The sequence below is a fragment of the Xyrauchen texanus genome, chromosome 20 (assembly GCF_025860055.1).
Source record: "Xyrauchen texanus isolate HMW12.3.18 chromosome 20, RBS_HiC_50CHRs, whole genome shotgun sequence".
Taxonomy (NCBI): Eukaryota; Metazoa; Chordata; class Actinopteri; order Cypriniformes; family Catostomidae; genus Xyrauchen; species Xyrauchen texanus.
The window spans coordinates 32,918,952-32,942,687 of NC_068295.1; the positions used below are offsets into that span (position 1 = coordinate 32,918,952).

A 23,736-nucleotide genomic window follows, 5' to 3' on the forward strand; every position below is an offset into this window, starting at 1 on the left:
ACTTGTGGTAAGTCTAAATTTTGGAGTTTAAGTGTCGTTTTGACCAAAGAATTGCTATAAATCATTAGTTCACAAGTCGGACTACATTGATTTCACTGTGTTTTTGTTGTTGCGTAAGAACAGCAAGTACAATGCAATAGAAACCCTGTCTATCTGTCACATCACATTTAATTCAGACTGAAAGCTCACAACACAGCTAAGTTTTTCTTTTGCTGTGGCACTGTAGAGTCGTGTAATTGTGGTACAATAAGCACTGTCTGAATATTTTAGTATGTGTTCCATCTACATTGGCGGTAAAAGTGCAGACTGTTTACAGAACCAAAAGTCTTGAAAGTAATTTGATTTAAAATAAATAAATAAATTCAATTTATTTGTGTTTGTTTTTAAAAACTGAGCCATTTCTGAATATAAACCATTTCTTAATTCCCATCTCTATGTATATTTCACTATATAACAGAAATATTTGATTTCTTAATGTCATGTACATAGTGTTAGTCATATACAATCTAGAAATATATGCATTTTAATTTTAGTTCTGACTTGGCTTTTATATAGGCTAACATATATAGCACAATAATTGTGGTGTAATTGTGAGTGGAAGCCCTTCGTCTTGCTGTGCAGGTCATAGTGTACTGCTGCTGTAATGCAATAACATGATTATGGGGTGGCATTTATCAGAGGTGCGTATCCACTCACATTAGACTTCCAGTCACATCCCGCACAGACGAGGGGATGAGACCACGGAACACATCACACTCTACCATCTGCATTTAGATTAGGGACGTACAGACACGTGTATACACACACACACACACACACACACACACACACACACACACACACACACACACACACACAGAGATATGCAAAACAAAAACTTAATAACAAAATTCAGTATCTTATGAAAGACTAAATGAAAGAGGAACGTATCGTATTTCATTATTGCTTTAAGGAAAAGCATCGGAATAGTATTACAGTATTTTGATCTGAATTTTAAATTATGCAAACATCCTCTGTTTGTTTTTATAATTGTATGCAATATAAACATCGTTTATATGAGTAGCATTGATTTATAATTTTTAATTAAAACTGATGATACCTTTTTATCTGTGATACACACACACACACCAAACGCATACCACCTGAGTTTGCCGCTCCCATTGTGCATGTTCTTATTGCTCAGACCCTCTTGTCCACATCACCTTCACAATGAGGGTGTGAATGGCCTTAATAATGAGTGTGTGTGTTTCTGTGTGTACCTAAGGCTAATAAGCAGTGGATGTAGTGTGTGTGTGTGTGTGTGTGTGTCGAGAGAGCCAGAGTAATGAACAGCAGATCTTATTGAGTGCTCAGAAGGAGGCTTAAGCAGCCTGCTGAAAGCATTTGGGATGTTAATCTGTTGGACTCATAGATCATCCCATAATCAAGCCGGCAAGACAACACTCCATTAATGCAGAGCAGAGTTAACATCAGGACCCGTCTCTCTTCCAGCCTGCCTGTGCAAGCGGTGACATCTCACTCGAGGAAAAGCAGTAGTGTCCACACACATGCACACAATGCCTTTTGCGTCTGAAAACATCTTCCATCTAATTCGGCTAATGAACCAGCACACCGGGTCAAAAGTCATGCCCTGGGAACAAAGATGGTGGCTCTTCGGACATATTAAGTCCCCCGTTTTGTTTTAAGAGAGGTTTCGTGGAATGAAAGTTCATAGGGTATTAATTAAACTGCAGTTTTGAGAACTAGATCTGGCCCCTGAGAAAATGTACTTAAAAGTTTGGAACATGAAAGCAAAAGGAGCATTTTGTTGGTGATTATTAGAGTTTTGCCTCAGAAACCAGGTTTTACATTGGACACCAAGAGGTGACCCAACACAGTACCAAAATCGTTAATATTAGAGCTGTCAGAATGAATGCGTTAACGCATGCAATTAATTTACGCTTTTTCTTAAAACCAGCATAAACTGATTGGTAGGGCGGAACCTTTTTAATATTCACAACACACACATGCAACTGCGCTTCCCTGTCAGTGATAAAAGTATGGAGAATTGTTTGATGTATGTTTTGTATGTATGTTTGTACGCTTGTCATGTGGAGTGCCCTGGCGCGAATAAAGCATTGTGTTGTTACATATTGTTTTGCTTTCCTAAGTTGGAAATAAATCCATTTTGACAGAAAAAGAAGTGTATATATATATAATGTCTAATTTCAGCACTTTCAAAATCAGCGATTAATTGCGCTAAAAACTTTAATCGACTGACAAATATTCGAACTTTGAGATTTATTCATAATACCTTGAACTGCACCGGCCCAACAATATGCAAATTTATTGAGAATTTGGTTTCTAAATGTCTTTTGAATTGCGACAGTTTCATGCTGCACGAAGCATTTTGTTGTCGACACAAACCAAGTTTGTCCTTGTTGCAATGGAACTTTTGTCACCAAGTGACAGATGAATTTGCACCAAAATACTGTAGAGTTTGATTAGATGCACAGCCTTTGACATCAACAACATGAGATATGGAACATGTTTTCTACTGTCTTTTAAAATGGGATCCACCAATTGAGAACCAAAGATATAGTGTTTGAAATCCATCTGGGCCTAATTTTAATGTGGGTTTTTAGAAAAAAAAAATGTTCTGTAGGTTTTTAATAGATTTATGAATAGTTCTAATATTATAAAACTTTCTCTCTGAGACCTCTCTTCATTGACAGCACCACGGCAAAATAAATTCTGTTTTAGTTGAGTTGTGAGTCCGTGTTCTAAATGAAAATGTATGTGGTTGCCACAAAATAATTCAAAGAGATTAAATCCACAACATATCTTTCTGTTGCATTGTCTTTGCAGGTTGTCCTTGAAACTTAGGAGCATGTAGGAAACACGGTTATGCATATATCATAAAAGCACGCAAAGAACTCTAGAGCTGAATTTTTTTGTGCTGTTTCTGCAGATTACCACAGTTCAAAGAGGAGGCCAAGAGTTATGTGGGCACTAACATGAAGAAGGTAAATATGAAATCTCCCTAGATCTCATCTGCCTCTCTTCCAAACCATTTACACCCATTTTCCTCATCTGCACTTTTTTCTAACTTTATTAGCTTTGTTAGCTAGAGGTCTCCATACCTCCAGCCGAGGTGATTGAAATGGTATCTAGTGAGAGGTAAATGTGTTTTTCGGCCACATTGATCATACATTTATTTTAGTGTGGGGTTTGTATTTGAGAGACCCATGCTTCTTTATACCGCAGTTATTCAGGGAGACAAAATCCACTTTCCCTGTGTTCTCATACCTGATTGTTGACATCAAGTTCATCCTTGCCCATTTGCCTGTTCTAACTCGCAGATTCCAGGCTGTATTCTGGACGCACAGGATTTTATTAATGCAGATCAGCCTAGAAACACCAATCAGACGGGCTTAGAGAGGGTATAGCACATTTACATGCATTAAAATGGCGTTTTTTATCGGGTTGCAGCTAGTGCATTTACCTACACTGAAACGCATGGCTTTATGTTTGAGTGCATGGTGGGGAGATTTGCTAAGGAATTCTAGGAATCGCTTGTCATGGCAATGAAACAATCTCATTGCGTTTTCAACTAAGGATGCATAGAAGTAGCTATGGTTTTTGTGTACTGTTAAGCAAAACTATCAATTGTTAGAATGAGAATTTCAGTCTTAAGAAAGACTTTGTATATGATAAGAACAGTGATAGTTGATTAGTGTTAAATGAGCTTATGTAACAATATGGGCCCACATATTTATCCATAATTCTACAGTTTTGTTAAAGTATTTTTTTGTCATTTGTATTTTACTTTCGATATTTCAGTGTATATTCATTTGAATGGGTCTTTTTAAATCTCATTCTCTGAAGACCTGAAATTCTTTTTGACTGCCATTTTGCATGCTCTGTGTTCCTGTTCTGTTAATTGCATCCATTAACTTTATTCTTGGTTAGTCTGCCCAATTAATAGATGTTTGTTTGTAATGTATGCTGAGGTGCAACACCCCCTGTTTCCAAAAAGTCATGCATTGGGTTACGGTCTTTCATTGTGTGTGAGTTACTGATGGTGAATTTGTGTGAGGCCAATTCCTCACGGGAACTGCATGGACGTGGTCTTGGGATACGTGTCATATTATCCAATGTGCATGATGTAGTTGTGTATGTGCTCCCGTGTCATGCGTTTCCTTCTGATCTTGTGACATGTCATCACTAATCTCGGGGCCTGCCCCTTCTCTCCTGAGGCTTACAATATCTTATGGAAAAACAAACGAGTGCAGGTAAGGAGAAGAGATCGCAGTCACCGATCAGACTTACAACCCCTATGTATTTAACCTATCAAAGTGCTTTGCCAGTATTACCAGGTCCAGTTCTTTGTTTTATTTTGTGTCATGTTCATGTTAGAATTGACTTAATACAGTGCTTCAAGATTTGGAAGTTGGTAGAACAAGCTGAGACAAGCATTACTCTGGGAACACTATTATACCTTTCAGTTTGTGGATCAAATGGACCATTCACACTGACAGACATTTTATAGCTTGAAGTCATCAAGTGTTTATCTTTCGAAAGTCTGATCAGAAACATAATGTATTGCCAGTAAACATAAGATTTCATACAAGTTAAACAACCCCCCCCCACACACACACTTTATGGGTATAAGGATAGTCACCTCAGTATACATACAGACCACACATTTTTTTCTACGAAATGACATCTTGATGTATGTGTAATGTGTATCCATCTATTTTTGTGTTGGCATTCTACTTATGATGATTTAAGGTGTCATGAGATTTGCCTTACCCTTCTATATTGGACACTCATTCTTTGTGCAATGAACTGATGAGTTATGCTTAATTTAATGAGACTCATGTTTGTTTTGAAGTTAAAGATGAGAGCCGGTGGAATGAACGAGTCGTCCAAGTGGAAGAAACAGAAACGTTCACCCCGCCCCCCTCGTCACATGGTACGCAGTCCCTCTGGGCAGTTGGATTCAACCCATTCCAGTACCCTCACCAACAACATTACAGGTACAATGAAATGCCAAACACTTAGTTTTGATAGAGATTGTTATGGAATACAGCTTAACCCAGTATAACCCAATGAATGAAGACAAAAGTGTGCATCATAAATAACAGGGTCGGTATCTTAAATCAACCCCTTTACGATCATTCGCAAGGTGTCTTTTCTTTTTTCAAAGCACACTGTCATTGGAACAAGAAAAGTCCAGTCACCCCTATCCTCAACCCAGTGTGTCTTTATTCAGGTGGAGTTCCATTCATTGAGCAGCAGAGTGGAGGTTCTACTACGTTTCCTGGTTCAGACAGTGCAGCTTCCTCCATCTCCAGCCCCACCACTGATAGTGGCCTGGACACTGGTTCTAAAACCACATCTAAGGAAGATCTCACAGACCTGGAGCAGTGCAGCTCATTGGCCACCACTCCCATTACACCTTCAGCAGAGACAGGCAGACTTGAATCACAGGTAACCCCTGGTCTCTCTTGACTGTCGGCATCAAGTCTGATCCATTTCGTAATTTTATGTGGTAAAGAACTGCCCACTTAAAGCTAATTTGTACTTACTGTTTTTTTTTTTTTAGTCCTCCTGAAAAGTACGATGAAATGCACTGACAGTTTTGTTCTATTAAGGTGTTTGGTGATTTTGTGCACATGCCTGAAATTTTTGACCTAGGGTGGAAATGCGTTGATGATTTGTTAAAACTAGTCACGGTGTTGTTTGAACATGACATATTTTATTTTCCTCAACAAACTAAATGTAAAATTACTTTCCGCATAGTATAAATGGCTTCTTTCACCCAGGGTGCTTTAGTTCATTCAGGGGGAAAAAAGTTTGGCTTCTTCCATTGTATAAATTAGGCTTTAGACAGGTAGGGGCCACATCAAACCACAATTTTTAACAGACTAAAAGATTAAATTGTAAAATGTTGTTTAGTTGATGCATAAGGTGTCCGTGGATTATTAATTTTTTTCAATAAAATTTACAAGAATGAAAAAGGAAAAGTGTATTTTAGGTGCTGTCACTGGTCACCATTTTCTTTTAAGTTTTCCATAATTTTGTAATAAAGGTTTTACCTTCACTAGTTCATGTGAAATGGTCCTGTGAGAAAAAAGTCAATTAATATCGTCATAAAAGCTTCATGCATTACAATGATAAAGGACTATAACACGTCATACCACAGGGCATGTACATTTTCCAAAAGTGTTTCATGAAAGCTACCATTAGACTTTGTGGCCACACTTTGGTTAATCCAGCTACCAATACAGAATCTATGGAGGACTTTAAAATGTCCTGCATGCATGTTTAATGAAAAAGCCTTAGTAGGCCTTGATACTTCAGTTCATATTTCAAAAGTACATAGGGGCCTATTTGACATTTTTCACTATAACAAATAACAATGCAATAAATAATGATAAAAGTTATATAGTTAATTATACATAATATACACTCACCTAAAGGATTATTAGGAATACCTGTTCAATTTCTCATTAATGCAATTATCTAATCAACCAATCACATGGCAGTTGCTTCAATGCATTTAGAGGTGTGGTCCTGGTCAAGACAATCTCCTGAAATCCAAACTGAATGTCAGAATGGGAAAGAAAGGTGATTTAAGCAATTTTGAGTGTGGCATGGTTGTTGGTGCCAGACGGGCCGGTCTGAGTATTTCACAATCTGCTCAGTTACTGGGATTTTCTGAGAACATGGATCCATCATGCCTTGTTACCACTGTGCAGGCTGGTGGTGGTGGTGTAATGGTGTGGGGGATGTTTTCTTGGCACACTTTAGGCCCCTTAGTGCCAATTGGGCATCGTTTAAATGCCACGGCCTACCTGAGCATTGTTTCTGACCATGTCCATCCCTTTATGGCCACCATGTACCCATCCTCTGATGGCTACTTCCAGCAGGATAATGCACCATGTCACAAAGCTCGAATCATTTCAAATTGGTTTCTTGAACATGACAATGAGTTCACTGTACTAAAATGGCCCCCACAGTCACCAGATCTCAACCCAATAGAGCATCTTTGGGATGTGGTGGAACGGGAGCTTCGTGCCCTGGATGTGCATCCCACAAATCTCCATCAACTGCAAGATGCTATCCTATCAATATGGGCCAACATTTCTAAAGAATGCTTTCAGCACCTTGTTGAATCAATGCCACGTAGAATTAAGGCAGTTCTGAAGGCGAAAGGGGGTCAAACACAGTATTAGTATGGTGTTCCTAATAATCCTTTAGGTGAGTGTATATACATATAAATATGTATAAATTAATATGCATTACATTATAAAGCACAGAAGTTAAGAATTAAAATATACAATACAAAAAGTGGTTTTAGAATGCAATATAATGTTTATTTGCATAATATTGAACATGAGCAATCATTGGCATACAGTTCACAGCAATCCATTTTGCAATTTAATTCGTCAATCGGTACGAGATTTGTTATAATGGCTTGTCTAAGGATGCGTCAATGTACACATGCATCTGACAGATGCTTTTGTAGCGTCTCGGGTGCTTTGCGTCATAAACATACCGTTTTTTGGTCGCTGTGTCTCGCTTAATGCCCCTTATAGAAAACAGGTGGTACTCCATTCTTGAATTGCTTATATAGAAGCAAAAGTTTTTTATTACGATCCAGAAACAGGATTAATTATGTATTATTTTAAAAGCGTTATTATTTATATAATTAATCACTCTGAATTAACGCATTAAATTGACAGCCCTATAATAATGTTTTCACAAAATGTTGTTCTGTTTAGAAGAAAAATTTGAAATTAGATTTTTTTTAATTAATTCTAATTTCTAAACAGAACAACATTTTGTGAAAACTTTATTGTAGGGCTGTCAATTTAATGCATTAATTCAGAGTGATTAATTATATAAATAATTCCATGGTGTATCTGCCCTATTTTTAGGCATCATAGGCTGTTCCAAAAGGTAGGTATCTTAATTATGCTGTCTCCTAAGATGCCTCATTTTGGCCAAATTCTAAAGTGTCATCATATGTATACTTGGTAGGCGATCCTAGAATGCATCTGATTACAAAGTAATTAGGTACTGTAATCTAATTACGTTTTAGTCAAAAAAGTAATGTAAAACATTACATTTTAAATTCTTGTAATCGGATAACAGCTACAGACTTTCAATGAATGTAATTACTTTTAAGTACATTACTTGCACTAAAGTTTTGCACTAAGTTAATATGTATAATACATTTAAAATATGAATTCATATGCAAGTCTCTTAGTATTTCTGTGACTGCTGAATTTGAGGAAAACCAAAAACTTTTCTAGGAAAAGTGATTTTTGAAAGTAAAATAATTAGTAATGTGATAAGTTTTTAGATTAATTAATCATTAAAGTAATCTGATTACATTTTAGATAATTATTTGTAGTGGATTACTTATTTTTAGTAATTTACCCAAAACTGGTGTTTTGTATATTTAAGCTCTTTAGAGTATTATGTTGTTCCTCTCGCCTCACCTCTATTGAAATCAGTTGTCAAGTATCCTGTGTACTGTGCGTGAGAAGCACTATTTGAATGATGCACAGAGCTGCTGCCTATGTAGAGCATTCCAAATTGGTCACTTATGAGTCTCCATTTCAGACAGCGAGGCAGCTTACTAAGTTTTGGAACAGATCCTAAGAAACTCCTTACAGCTAGCCTCAGAATTGATTGTTGAGTTGTTGTTGGTTGATGGTTTGGTGTATTGTGCCATTAGTCTGAGGGAAGGGAAGTGGAGCGTTCCCAATCGGCCTCAGTGGAGTCCATTCCTGAAGTTCTGGAAGAGCAAGACTTGTTGGCTGACCAGTCTGATTTGGCATCGGTCCACGACATGGACTATGTCAACCCCAGAGGAGTGCGCTTCATGCAGTCCACCCAGAAAGATGGTAGGAGAGCTTCTTAAATCAGGCCCACAATTCTTATCACTTTGGCTACATGGAAATGTGATTTGACTGTTTTTCCAGGTGCTGCTCTAATCCCATACGGTCTTCCGTGCTTGAAAGAGCTCTTCCGGTTCCTCATCTCCCTCACCAACCCACATGACCGCCATAACTCGGATGTTATGATGCACATGGGTCTGCAGCTGTTGAACGTGGCCCTAGAAGCAGCACACATTGCCCCCTACCAGTCACTGCTTTGCCTGGTCAAAGACGAGCTATGTAGGCACCTAATACAGGTGAGTGCTTATAGTTTGATTGGAGTTTTTGGATCTTGGGAGGTTATCTTGGCATGTTTTCAGCTGTCGTAACCATTCACTCTGTGTCTCTTTGCAGTTGTTAAGTGTGGACAGAATGAATCTGTATGCTGCCTCCATACGTGTTTGCTTTCTTCTCTTTGAAAGCATGCGAGAACATCTCAAGTTTCAGCTGGAGGTATGTAACTGAATAATCTATAAATGGGGAAATGAACTCCATCACAGATACATGAAGTCACTCTTTGTACTTATCCCACAGATGTACCTGAAGAAGCTGATGGACATCATTACCTCAGAAAACCCTAAAATGCCCTATGAGATGAAGGAAATGGCCTTGGAGGCCATTGTACAGATCTGGAGAATCCCTAGCTTTGTCACTGAGCTTTACATAAATTATGATTGTGATTTCTACTGCTCCAACCTGTTTGAAGACCTCACCAAACTGCTCTCCAAGGTCAGCCTGCTCTAACCTCAGACGTCTTATAGTTATTTTTCCAGGAGCCCTTTTAATACACTTTCACAAGCATAAAACCCATTATTGCACCATACCTTCCTTAATTTTGAGGCCTTACTGAATGAAAAATTACCTGTGTTTTGTATGGTTTTGCAGAATGCCTTTCCAGTGTCTGGGCAGCTCTATACAACCCATCTTTTGTCACTTGAAGCTCTATTGACTGTGATTGACAGCACAGAGGCTCACTGTCAGGCCAAAGTTCTCAACAGCGCAGCACAGCAGGACCAATCAGAATCAACAACAGCTGAAGGAGAAAGTTTGAGCAACACCATCACAGATTCAACCACAGGTTGTCAGAATTGGAGTCTCAGTATATACAATGACACAATTGATGTTTGTTTATTAGTGATTTTAATGCCTTACCAGCTTCCATGGCTGTTTTTATGGCGATCAGAATTGTTGTAGTGTTTCAAGAAAGAGCTCCATTGTTTATTTCTCAAAATGAAAAACTCTTCTTCGGTTTACTCAATGTAGAGGCTGGCAAATCTGTCCCCAGTTTTAATGGGCAGAATGCTGTTGTGTCTGAGGCGTGGGCTGCCTGTCCTCCAACCAGTGGGTATTTGATGGCAGAGGAAATGAGATTAGGCAGGCAGGACCAGGAGGACACAGACTCAGGTATTTTTCTTTAACCTGTGAAATCCAATAAACAAATAAGGGGCCGTTCACACAGGAAAAGTTCTTGCATGTGTCTTCACAGTTTTTGACCTATTTTTAATGCATCTTTTTTTTTTTTTCTCAATTAATGTAGTATTTTTTTATGTCAAGTTTTAAAAACGCATTTTGAGATGTCTGCATTCTGTTTTATTCCGTTGAGCTGCACCTAGCTGTTTTTAAAATAATATTCTGGGTTCAGTTCAAGTTGAGCTCAATCGTCAGCATTTGTGGTATAATGTTGATTACTACAAAAAATTATTTAAACTTTTCCCTCCTTTTATTTAATAAAGAAAAAAAAAATTTGGTTACAGTGAGGAACTTACAATGGAAGTGATTGGGGCACATTTTTGGAGGGTTTAAAGGCAGAAATGTGAATCTTATAATTTTAAACTCAAAACTTATTTGAGCAGTAAAGTCGTTTAAATCGTTGTTTTTTTTTTTTCAGTCATTTTAGGGTTTGTTAACATAACATCGTCATGGCAATGAAGTTGTAAAATTTTATATAACTTTACACAGAAAAGATTAGTAAGCAATTACACTAAAATAATGTTACACCTAAAATGTTTATGTCTTGTGGCATGTGAGCGATGTTTATGGATTGGCCACATTCACTTCCATTGTAAGTGCCTCATAGGAACCCAGATTTTGCTTCTTTTTTTTTTCTTTTTAAAGAAAAAGAGAGGCAAATAAATTTTTGTGGTTATCAATATTATGTCACAAATACTATCGATTAAGTTGAACTTGTACTGAACCTGGAACTGTCCTTTTAAACACAATAATGAAAGGCCCTTAACACAACCTATTTATTGATTCTCTGTAAACGTTAAAGGAAATAGAGCTACCAAATGCTTCTTTTTCTTAATCAAGCAGAAAAGAAAATCCCTAAGAAGCCACAGCGGTTCACCAGCTGCCTTCCGGACTCTCAAGAACTTCTGGAGATCAAGATCAAGAAAAAGGTGCTCAAACTTTCATCTGATTGTTCTTTAAAATTTTGGTTTAGGGAATATTAATAGCTCATTCGACTTATAAATTTGTCCTTAAATTACATTTTCTTGTTGTTTTTGTACTTTAAAGCTTCTGATCACAGGTACAGAGCAGTTCAATCAGAAGCCGAAGAAGGGCATTCAGTTCCTGCAGGAGAAAGGCCTGCTCAGCATTCCCATGGACAATAATGAGGTGGCTCAATGGCTGAGGGATAACCCCCGATTGGACAAGAAAATGATCGGAGAGTTTATAAGCGATCGCAAGAACACCGACCTACTGGACAGTTTTGTCAAGTAAACCTCCTCTTTATAGCATGTGTCTTGGTGTGAAGGTAAGGCCAGCTGCCCACTAACCAACTTAAAACACCATGATACCAATAGGGGATGTTACAACTATCTAAATGCTATTTCGTGAATCTCATGAAAACTATAAGGGAATGTCAAATTTCATCCCTAATTAAAAAAAATCAATGAAGCTCACGCACCTGAAAATCGGTATCGGTAGGTGCGTAAGACGAGAGCTATTTATGTGTGACCGAAACATCGGCAATAAAAAAAATGTAGTTGATTTTGCAAGCTATGGTAGTGTGCGGGATTTTTTTCTTTTGTCTTTATAATCACTAAATCAAAGAAAAAAACAAGAAATACTTGTAATTGTATTGATTATTTTTATGGCAGTTTAGTACATTTTCCTTCAGTTCTCATAAGTGTTATGTGAAAAGAAATCTCATTCTCATTTATTTTGTGGGGGGAAAAAGTAATGCTATATTTTTTTACATTGTAAGTTATTTCTAAATACATTGTAGTGTTTGTTGTAATAATGTGCGTTCAGAAAGTGTTCAGACCCCTTCATTTTTTCACATTTTGTTATGTTGCATTCTTATGCTAAAATGCTTTAAATTATGTTTTTTCACACCAATCTACACTCCTTACCCCATAATGACAAAGCAAAAAACGGATTTTTTATAACTTTGATATTAAAGAAATATCACATTGACATAAGTATTCAGACACTTTGCTATGACACTTGAAATGTAGCTCAGGTGTATCCCATTTCTCTGGATTATCTTTGAGATGTTTCTATACTTTGATTGGAGTCCACCTGTTGCAATTGATTGGACATAATTAGGAAAGGCGCAAACCTTTCTATATATGGTCTCACAGCTTAAAATGCATATCAGAGCAACAATCATAACGGCAACACTCCACTGATCTGGGCTTTATGTCAAAGTGGCCAGATGGAAGCCCCTCCTCATTGCAAGACACATGAAAAAACATCTAAAGGATTCTGATAAAATGAAGATTAAGCTGTTTGGCCTCAATTCCAAGCATAATGTCAGAAGGAAACCAAGCACCGCTCATCACCTGCGCAATATCATCCCAACGGTGTAGCATGGTGGTGGGGTGTCATGCTGTGGGGGTGTTTTTCAGTGACCGGGACTGGGGGACTGGTCAGCGTTAAAGTGAACACAGCAAAATACAGATATATTCCAAAGCGCTCAGGACCTCAGACTGTGCCGAAGGTTCACTTTTCAACAGGACAATGACCCTTAGCACACAGCCAAGACAACGCAAGAGTGGCTTATGGACAACTCTGTGAATGTCTTTGAGTGGCCCAGCCAGAGCCCGGACTTGTACCCAATCAAACATCTCTTGAGAGATGAAAATGGCTGTCCACCAAATGGTTCTCATCCAACCTGACAGTGCTTGAGAGGATCTGCTGAGAAGAAAGGCTGAAAATCCCCAAATCCAGGTGTGCAAAGCTTGTCGCATCATACCCAAAAAGACTTGAGGCTGTAATCGCTGCCAGAAGTGCTTCAACGAAGTACTGAGTTATGGGTCTGAATACTTATGGCAATGTGAAATGTAAGTTTTTCTTTTTAATAAATTTGCAAAGTTATCAAAAATCTGGTTTTTGGTTTGTCATTATGGGGTATGGAGTGTTCATTGATGTGAAAATAATAATAATGATTTAATACATTTTAGCATAAGGCTGCAACATGACAAAATGTGAAAACAATAAAGGGGTCTGTATTCTTTCTGAATGCATTTTTTACTCATTATAAAAGTTTTGCCCCTAAAACATTTCTAAGTAATTTGTAACATATATAAAAAGTTTGAGCACTCACATCAGGTGAAGACTCAAGTCACAATAGTAACCTTTTAAAGGAGAGGGTCCCCTGATGGGGGCTGCATGTTAGTGTCACTTGACCAGCTGAATACTATTCTCTTAATCTATGTTACCACCCTGTTATTGGACTCTCTTATGCATGGATTAATGAATCATGGTAACTGTGAATATTGGATTTCTACAATGGCATCCATAACTGAAATTATTGCATTTGAATGATACTGCATCCATGCCGCTAAGCATCAGTGTTATTACAAGATGACATATTTAAAACATTACTGCGTGCACCTTCAATTTAGTAATTGTATTACAGTATTTTTAATGGTGTACTGTTAAAATCTTACTGTATTAAAGTTTAAAAAAATCAAATGAGAATCTTTTTCAAAAATAATAGGAATGTGAACAATGACACAGCTGTTTCTGACATTTCTCACTGATTCAGTGTTACAATTCCTGTTCTCTGCCAAGGACATAAGAGCCACCCAAGTGATCTGTTGTTCTCAGAGGCCACAACAAGAATAGACAGTCTAAAAAATTGTCAAACGTTTATGCAAATTTGGCAAATGCCTGAAAGTCGCTGGTAAAATCAGTTGGTGGGCCGCTAGCTTTAGATGCTCTTCTTGCTAATGATTAATTTAAATTATTGAGCTCAAAGTGAATGTCAGTTGTTATTTTAAGGCCGTCTTTCTCTCTCCATTCCCCAGCACATTCGCCTTCCAGGGCCTGCGCATAGACGAGGCGCTCCGTTTGTATCTGGAGGCATTCCGTCTTCCTGGCGAAGCACCTGTCATTCATCGCCTCTTGGAAACCTTCACTGACAACTGGCATGTAAGTCAGCTGCCAGCCAAAAACATACACACAAACATGCTCTCGTATTGGCAGGGACACATATAAATACAATCAAAGGGAACACACAGACATGCTCTTTAAATAGGTTGTAGGTTAGCTGCTGTCACACACACACACACACACACACACACACACACACACACACACACACACACACACACACACACAGGCATTCTTACAGTTCTTCCATTACCAAACTCCAAGGCAATCCTGAACACCAACTGGCCCCGTCATCAAGTAATTAGGGACAGCGAAAGACAGTGTTTTGTTTAGAGATCAAGGAAATGGAGATGGAAATCGCAAGGAATTTACCATTCTTAACTATTCCACTTAACAATTTTTTTTATTACTTATGAAGAAGAAATATTTGGAAAAAGTATGCAGTATTGCATTTGCAGTCTGTGGCCAAATAATGAGAAATAATGATTTTAAATTGATTACAATCCAGTAATTTATGCAAACTATATATTAAATAAAAATACTTTACAAACAAGCAAAACACATCTTATTCATTCTTAATTACTTATCATTTTAATTATATTAGTTCACTGATTACCCTTTTAACCTTTAAAAGAGCAAGAGCATAAAGATACTTCTGAAAATTTTATTAATTTTGTGTTTTCTAACACATTAGGGCCCAAATAAACAAACATTTTCATGTTTTTCTTCAAACTATTACTTTTAATCTTAATTGAACAGCTTGTAGAAATCATGATAGAAAGATTTGCCTCGAGGTCAGCTGCCTTCTCAAAAAAATGCTGCCTCTTTACTTTTAAATTGCGAGTTGATGTCAGTTTATGTACATGTCACATGACATCTGTATTTGCAGGGACACATTTTTAATATTTTCACAAAAATTCTCAAATGTTCACATCTAGTCTAGTATACAACAAACCTTTTAGGTTTTGCTAACACTTTTCGCAGGAAAGTTTTTGTTTTACACTTAACAAATTAAACATTTCTACATTCACTGAGCACTATATTAGGAACACTAATACTGGGTAGGGCCTTCCTTTGCTCTCAAAACAGCCTAAATTCTTTGTGGCATGGATTTCACACAATGTTGGAAACATTCCTCTGAGATTCTGGTCCATGTTGACATGATTGCATCATGAAATTTCTGCACATTTGTCAGCTGTACGTTCATGCTGTGACTCTACATTCTACCACATCCCATAGGTGTTCTACTGGATTCAGATCCAGTAACTGGGAAGGCCACTGAAGAACAGTGAACTCATTGTCATGTTCATGAAACCAGTTTGAGTTTTGTTTTGTGATATGGTGCATTATGTTGGAAGTAGCCATTAGACGATGGGTAAATTGTGGCCATGAATAGATGCACGTATTCAGCATGCAACAATACTCAAATAGGTTGTGGCATTCAAGTGATGATTGATTGTTATGAATGGGCCCAAAGTGTGCAAAGAAAACATTCCCTACACAATTATACCACCGTCACCACCCTGGACTGTTGACCCAAGGTAGTTTGGGTTAATGGATTAATGCGGTTGATGCCAAATTCGGACCCTACCATCTGTGTGCTTGAGCAGAAATCGAGATTCATCAGACCATGCTACGTTTTTCCAGTCTTCAGCTGTCCAGTTTTTGTGAGCCCGTGCCCACTGCAGCTTTCTGTTCTTGGTTGACCGAATTGAAACCCAACGTGGTCTTCTGCTGTTGTTGCCCATTCGCCACAAGATTCGACGTATTGTGCATTCTGAGATTTACAGAGTGATAATCTGAGTTCCCGTAGCCTTTCGGTCAGTTCGAACCAGGCTGGCCATTCTCCATTTGACCTCTCAGAGAACACCACTGCCACTCACTGGGTGTTTTTTGTTTTTGGCATTATTCTGAGTAAATTCTAGATACTGTAGTGTGTGGAGATCCCAGGAGATCAGCAGTTACAGAAATACTCAAACCAGCCCATCTGGCACCATCAATCATGCTACTGTCAAAATCACTGAGATACATTTTCCCCCCTATTCTGATGGTTGATGTGAACATTAACTGAAACTCCTGACCATATCTGCATGATTTTATGCATTGCAATGCTGCCACACAATAGGCTGATTAAAAAAATAGCATGAATATGTAGGTGTACAAGTGTTTCTAAGGCCCCTTTTCCACCTGGTATTAGGATGCGTTTCGGGTGATTTGATCACATGTGGTCAGCCCTAAATACAAGTCTAAAATTGGCCTGAACCGTTTTGGGATCAGATAATAAAAACCAAATACGAATCAAAAACGCCTGTGACCACATTGCTTATGTGGTATAAACACTAATTCGTCCTATATGCGTCCTGGCAGTACTGAAGCACCACCCCTCACCTGTCAATCAACCGATGCACTTAAACAAGAGTTTAAAGTTTGCTGGTTACGAGTGATTTTAAAAGGAAAAAAACATCCATTCTAAAATGTTAAAGCGGATACATACACAGCTTCATGGATCTTCTTTAGTGTTTCTGATATCAACACAGATGACAAGCACGAACACCTGAAGCTACTTTAATACAGGTAATCCACTAAAATAACAGATAATTCTGCTTAACATGTTGTTTGTGCTTAGATTACATTTAAACTGCATCTGGGAGAAACAGCACGCTGGTTTTTTCACGCTTTCTTTGTCTTTACTGACTTTCTTGCTCTTTATTATCATGCAGTAACACTGACATAGTGATTGATGTATGTTGTCATGAAACAGAGACCCTCCAAATCCGAACACAAGGGGTCACAGGAGATGCATTTAAGTGACCAGGTAAACAGCAATGTGTCTCACCTGACCACGTGTGATTGGATAACCCGAGATGCATAGTAATACCAGGTGGAAACAGGGCCTTATAAAGTGCTCAGTTAGTGTATATTTCCTTCATGTACATACACTTACTCAGCACCATAAAGTTCTTCCTTACAATTACTCATGAGCATAATACATTTTTTTAATGCATTCCATGAAATAGTAGCAAAAAAATTACAATAAATGTAATTGTAACATAATTGAAAATCAGTAACTGCAATCCGATTACAATAATTTAAAATGTAATCTGTTACATTACTTTTCTTTCTTTTTTTTATCAAATGCTATTAGATTACAGTAACTAATTACTTTGTAATCCCATTACACATAACACTGGTCATTAGTCATGCAGATAATCAGGGAACAGGAAAATGTTGTGATGATCAGTGAGATATATACATCTGCCTTGCAGACAGCAGCTCAGGCAATGCTAGGACATTTCCAACATGCTCATTTACTCACATGCTAAAAGCAGCTCTCTGAGTGACCTGGAAAGTATTCATAGTACTTTATTTTCTTACTCTCAATCACTACGAATGAGTTCATGATTATTCTGAATTGACATGGGGGGTGTTTGTGCCATTCCCTGATACAGCAATGTATCAAAACTAGAATGGATTCAGTGTCTGACATTTAAACTGGTTGGTGATCCCAGAGGAATTACTGTGCCCTTTCATATTTTTCTTGCAGTAAATGAGTCTGTAAAGATGAGTGTACATATTAGGTGATTTGATGTTGCTATTCTTACAGTCTCAGACAATTTTATGGCCTTGTTCTCTTGTGTACAGAAAGTGAACGGTAATCCTTTCCTGACAAATGACGCTGGCTTCGCCCTGGCGTATGCGGTAATCATGCTGAACACTGATCAACACAACCATAACGTTCGAAAGCAGAACATCCCCATGACATTGGAGGTGAGTGTGGTCGATACAGATTCTGTCTACCAATTGGAACAGCCAGAAGTCATTCACATGTTCAGGGCCACACACAATCTTTCTAAGTGAGATCAGTATCAGCTGTATGACTTAACAGTGTAAGTGTATTAAGTGTTAGACATGTAAGTGGGTTATGAAACCATCTGTCCAGATTTGCCACCCATGCAGGTTGCTGTTATGCAGCCATGCCTAAAAGACATGCTTTTATGTGCATTCAAGAACTGGCCTCAATTTATTGGAGCTTTGAGCTCAGATTAAAAAAAAAACAAAGAAGCTGACCTCAGCAGTTACACATGTACAAACATTGCTATTACCAACTTTAAATATTTTATCTCATAAAACGCATGCTTGTATAGGAACCAAAACTGCAATCTGCTTATTCTCAAAGCTAAAAAAGATAATCAAAAGAGAGAAATAAGAAATTATGTTTTTCTTAAACAAATTAATCCTATTTTTGGGTCTATAAAGATTTTTTGCATTATGATATTATTTTCATAACTTTTTTTTCCAAAACATTTTCCAGTTTCCTCTCTGGACTACAAATATTGTTTATTTATTATTGTTCATTACTGTAATGTTGGAAAAAGTAGTATTATATTATTTTTATTATAGTGTTATTCAGATTGTATTCTTTAGTTATTAATATTATAGTGAGTTTAGTGTATTATGCTTTAATGTAATTAGAATATATTTCTGTATAGTATTTAAATATGAATGCATCTATAAGTTTTCATTATGCTGCCTTTATGTTGATTTTAAAATGTAAAACATTCACTTGCAGTATAGTTTTTGACTGTAGTAAAGAAAAAAAGGACTGTATTGCACCAATGAGAATTGACCCTGAAATGTAAAAGACCATGGATGATGAAATCTTTTAAAAAGAACTGAGACACAGCACCCATGGACTCCCCAAGTTTTCCAAACATTAGCACCAGATCCATTTAAACAGATCATCGCACAATAGTATTGTAAAGGAATACAACAAGCAGTGGGAATGGTAATCAGCAGGTATTCAGCATGAGCACAGAGGGGATAAGTAGCAGCGGAGTGAAAGGCGAGTAGCAGGAGACGAGGCAGGACTGGGCTTTTGGCAGACAACGAGTCCAGCTGTCTTGTCTCTGTGTCAGCTAGCCTGTGTGTCTGTCTGGAAAATGCTGTCCTGGCAAGACCCTCCTCCCTCTGTTCCTCTGTTTACTCCTCTGTTTATTTCTCCTTCTGTTCATCCCTTTCTCAGGGGGAGCTCAGGTTTCCCTTGCGTTACCTGCCATTAAGAAAGTATGCAGTAAAACAGTGGCCTAACGCCATCACTCAGCAGTGGACGTGTGTGTGTTTATTTGAGCTGCGGTTGGCCTTAGACCAGTCCGCTTAACACTAACACCTATTAAGTGACACCAGCAGTAATGAACTGAGGCCAATTATTGAATTTGAAAGGCGATAGTTAGAGGATGTTGCTGTAATTGGTTGGAATGAAAGCATTTTAATTGGTTTCCTCCCCTATTTATTTGTTTTGTCTAGCAATTCAAGAAGAATCTAAAAGGAGTGAATGGAGGGAATGACTTTGATCAAGACATGCTGGAAGATATCTATAATGCTATCAAGTAACTTATTTAATCTATTTAATTTACTGTATTTATTGAATTACATGTGGTATGCTCTTTGTAATGTGTTTTGAGTATCTATCTGTCTATCTGTCTGTCTCTATCTGTCTGTCTGTCTCTGTCTGGCTGTCTCTATCTGTCTGTCTGTATTTCGGCTTATCTGTCTATCTTTTGGCCTGTCTGTCTGTCTGTCTGTCTGTTTGTCTGTCTGTCAGCCTATCCATCCATCTTAATGCTTAAGTTATGTATAGTATTTTGATTTTCTCTTTCATGTTGAGCTTTTGTAATTTTGCATGTGTAATATAATTGGTTGAAATTAAATTGACAATATAAATGTGTGAAAAAAATGTCACCAGTAACACTGTGTTTGCTTTGAACATCAGGCTACTGTTGATAAACCACGAGTATTCATCACAGTTGAAGTCATATGTTTACATACACCTTAGCCAAATACATTTAAACTCAGTTTTTCACAATTCGTAACATTTAATCATAAAAAACTTTCCCTGTCTTAGGTCAGTTAGGATCATACGGAAGAGGATTAGGGCCAAGCAATAATAAAAAAAAATAAAGCCAGCTCGAGATTAAAGTCATTATAATGCGAGATTAAACTCGTTAAATTTCGAGGAAAAAGTCGAAGTACAATCTTGAGAATAAACTCATTAAATATCGAGAATAAAGTCATTATAATGCGAGATTAAACTCGTTAAAGTTCGAGGAAAAAGTCGAAATACAATCTTGAGAATAAACTCATTAAATATCGAGAATAAAGTCGTTGTGTTTCGAGAAAAAACTCATTAAGTTTAATCTCGCATTATAATGACTTTATTCTCGATATTTAAGAATAAAGTCTTAAATATCATATTTAATGAGTTTATTCTCAAGATTGTATTTCAACTTTTTTCTCGAAATTTAACGAGTTTAATCTCGCATTATAATGACTTTATTCTCGAGATGGTTTTATTTTTTTATTATTGCTTGGCCCTAATCCTCTTCCGTAGGATCACTACTTTATTTTAAATGTCAGAATAATAGTAGAGAGAATTATTTATTTCAACTTTTATTTCTTTCATCACATTCCCAGTGGGTCAGAAGATTACATACACTTTGTAAGTATTTGGTAGCATTGCCTTTAAATTGTTGAACATGGGTCAAAACTTTTAGGGTAGTTTTCCACAAGATTCTCAAAATAAGTTGCTGGAATTTTGGCCAATTCCTCCAGACAAAACTGGTGTAACCGACATGGTTTGTAGGCCTCCTTGCTCACACACGCTTTTTCATTTCTGCCCGCAAAGATTCTATCAGATTGAGGTCAGGGCTTTGTGATGCTATTTCAATACCTTGAATTTTTTGTCCTTGCCACAACTTTAGAATTAGGCTTAGGGTCATTGTCCATTTGGAAGTCCCTTTTGTAACTGAGCTTTAACTTCCTGGCTGATGTATTGAGATGTTGCTTCAATATATCCACATAATTTTCTTTCTCATGATTCCTGCTGCAAATCACCCCCACAACATGATGCTGCCACCCCCATGCTTCACGGTTGGGATGGTGTTCTTCAGCTTGCAAGCCTCACCCTTTTTTCTCCAAAAAGTACGATATTTTTCCCCATGTAAACTGTAGTCACGCATTTTTATGGTGGTTTTGGAGCAGTGGATTCTTCCTTGCTAAGCAGCCTTACAGGTTATGTCGATATAGGAGTCATTTTACTGTGGATATAGATACTTGTCTTCCTGTTTCCTCCAGCATCTTCACAAGGTCCTTTGCTGTTGTTCTGGGATTGATTTGCACTTTTTGCACCAAACTACGTTCATCTCTAGGAGACAGAATGGGTCTTCTTCCTGAGTGGTATGAGGGCTGTGTGGTCCCATGGTGTTTATACATGCATACTATTGTTTGTAAAGATGAATGTGGTACCTTCAGCATTTGGAAATTGCTCCCAAGAATGAATCAGACTTGTGGAGGTCCACAATTTTTTTTTCTTGGCTGATTTCTTTTTATTTTCCCATGATGTCAAGCAAAGAGACACTGAGTTTGAAGGTAGGCCTTAAAATACATCCACAGGTACACCTCCAATTGACGCCAATTAGCCTATCAAAAGCTAACTGCCTAAAGGCTTGATATCATTTTCTGGAATTTTCCAAGGTGCTAAAAAGGAACAGTTAACTTAGTGTATGTAAACCTCTGACCCACCGGAATTGTGATATAGTCAATTAAAAGTGAAACAATCTGTCTGTAATCAATAGTTTGAAAAATTACTCATGTCATACACAAAGTAGATGCCCTAAATGACTTGCCAAAACTGTAGTTTGCTAATATGAAATCTGTTGAGTAGTTAAAAAATTATACATGTTGAGTGTATGTAAACTTCTGACTTCAAATGTACCACCTGTTATAAACCACAGTCCCTCATGTCCACAGTCTTTAAGTGCATGGATGTATTGGCTGTCATTAATGATGTATACAGTGGATCAGATGGGATAAGCTGTGTGTTGTCCTGCAGGAATGAAGAGATTGTGATGCCCGATGAGCAGACGGGGCTGGTGAAAGAGAACTATGTGTGGAGCGTTCTCCTGCACAGGGGGGCTACGTCTGAGGGGATATTTGTCCATGTGCCCGGCAGCAGTTATGATCGTGATCTTTTCACCATGACCTGGGGACCCACCATCGCCGCCCTCTCCTACGTTTTTGACAAGAGCTTGGATGATGCCATCATTAGGAAGGCCATCGCTGGGTTCAGGTAAGACCAGCTGGATAACAGTAGTATATTGAAAATTCGATTTCAAGGCCTAGAAACAGTCTGTGGACATGTCCACAGATTCTGCGCTGATTTTGGAGGGAAATCCACTGAGTTCTGTGGAAATGGATTGAAACATGTTACAATGTGTTAAATGGAGCTGAAATATCTTCACACATTTTCATAGCTGAAAGAATAATCAAAATACCTAATTAGCCATAATACTCTATAAATAAACACGGGATGTGTGGAATTTGGTAAATGATTGGAATCTCAGTTCTCTGGAAATCAGCAGAGTTTCTGCCTTGTTGGCAAAATGATCTCTAAGATATTAAAGGGGCCATGACATGAGGAATAACATTTTCCTTGATCTTTTAACATACACTGATCAGCCAAATCATTAAAGCCACCTGCCTAATATTGTGTAGGCCCCCCTTATGCTGCCAAAACAGCGCCAACTTACATCTCAGAATAGCATTCTGACATGATATTCTTCTCACCACAATTGTACAGAGCTGTTATCTGAGTTACCGTAAACTTTGTCAGTTCGAAGCAGTCTGGCCATTATCGGTTGACCTCTCTCATCAACAATACATTTCCTTTTACAGAACTGACGCTCACTGGAAGTTTTTTGTTTTTGGCACCATTCGTAGTATATTCTAGAGAATGTTGTGCATGAATATCCCAGGAGATCAGCAGTTACAGAAATACTCAAACCAGCCCATCTGGCACCAACAATCATGCCATGGTCCAAATCATTGAGATCACAATTTCCCCCCATTCTGATGGTTGATTAACTGAAGGTCCTGACCTGTATTTGCATGATTTTATGCACTGCGCTTCTGCCACACGATTGGCTGACTAGATAATCGCATGGATGATTGGCTGGTTTGAGTATTTCTGTAACTGCTGATCTCCTGGGATTTTCAAAACAATCTCTAGAATTTATCCGAATGGTGCCAAAAACAAAAACTTACACAGGACACCTTCATGTGTTTGTCTGGATTTAAATATTTTGCTACATAGATGTGCACAGACGGATGTCTTTGACTGCTTGATACATATCTCAGGCTGCTTTTATAAGACGTGGCATCAAGTAATTACTCTAAATAGGAGAAGCTCTTTATCATGTAGCTTACCACAAACGTGTTATGGACGCATTCTTTTCTTCCCTTCCATATGCGCTATTTTTAGTTGTTGGTGTATGAAGACATGAAGGAATGATACTGGAAACAGGATGTGGATGTTTCTTCAGCGTCTTTTAGAGTGGATAGTGTGTTCGGCTCATAACAGTCAATTCAAGCTTTGCAAAGGAATTGTTATTGAAGGATG

At 37.8% G+C, this 23,736-nt stretch overlaps 1 protein-coding gene across 4 annotated transcripts in view; it reads left to right on the top strand.

Annotated features, from left to right (window-relative positions):
- Positions 1-23,736, top strand: part of gbf1 (golgi brefeldin A resistant guanine nucleotide exchange factor 1) — a 118,088-nt gene that overhangs the window by 72,206 nt on the left and 22,146 nt on the right. For 2 of the 4 annotated variants that reach the window (XM_052150919.1, XM_052150921.1), the window contains exons 8-22: positions 2,951-3,005; positions 4,877-5,021; positions 5,258-5,475; positions 8,735-8,903; positions 8,982-9,193; positions 9,291-9,389; positions 9,471-9,665; positions 9,822-10,014; positions 10,200-10,340; positions 11,247-11,335; positions 11,454-11,656; positions 14,198-14,321; positions 17,925-18,050; positions 19,587-19,669; positions 22,171-22,407. In XM_052150919.1, coding sequence (XP_052006879.1) covers positions 2,951-3,005; positions 4,877-5,021; positions 5,258-5,475; positions 8,735-8,903; positions 8,982-9,193; positions 9,291-9,389; positions 9,471-9,665; positions 9,822-10,014; positions 10,200-10,340; positions 11,247-11,335; positions 11,454-11,656; positions 14,198-14,321; positions 17,925-18,050; positions 19,587-19,669; positions 22,171-22,407 — 2,289 coding nt within the window. Of the gene's footprint in view, positions 1-2,950; positions 3,006-3,341; positions 3,423-4,876; positions 5,022-5,257; positions 5,476-8,734; positions 8,904-8,981; positions 9,194-9,290; positions 9,390-9,470; positions 9,666-9,821; positions 10,015-10,199; positions 10,341-11,246; positions 11,336-11,453; positions 11,657-14,197; positions 14,322-17,924; positions 18,051-19,586; positions 19,670-22,170; positions 22,408-23,736 lie in introns of all 4 variants that reach the window. The other 2 variants (XM_052150922.1, XM_052150920.1) reach the window with 2 other exon arrangements.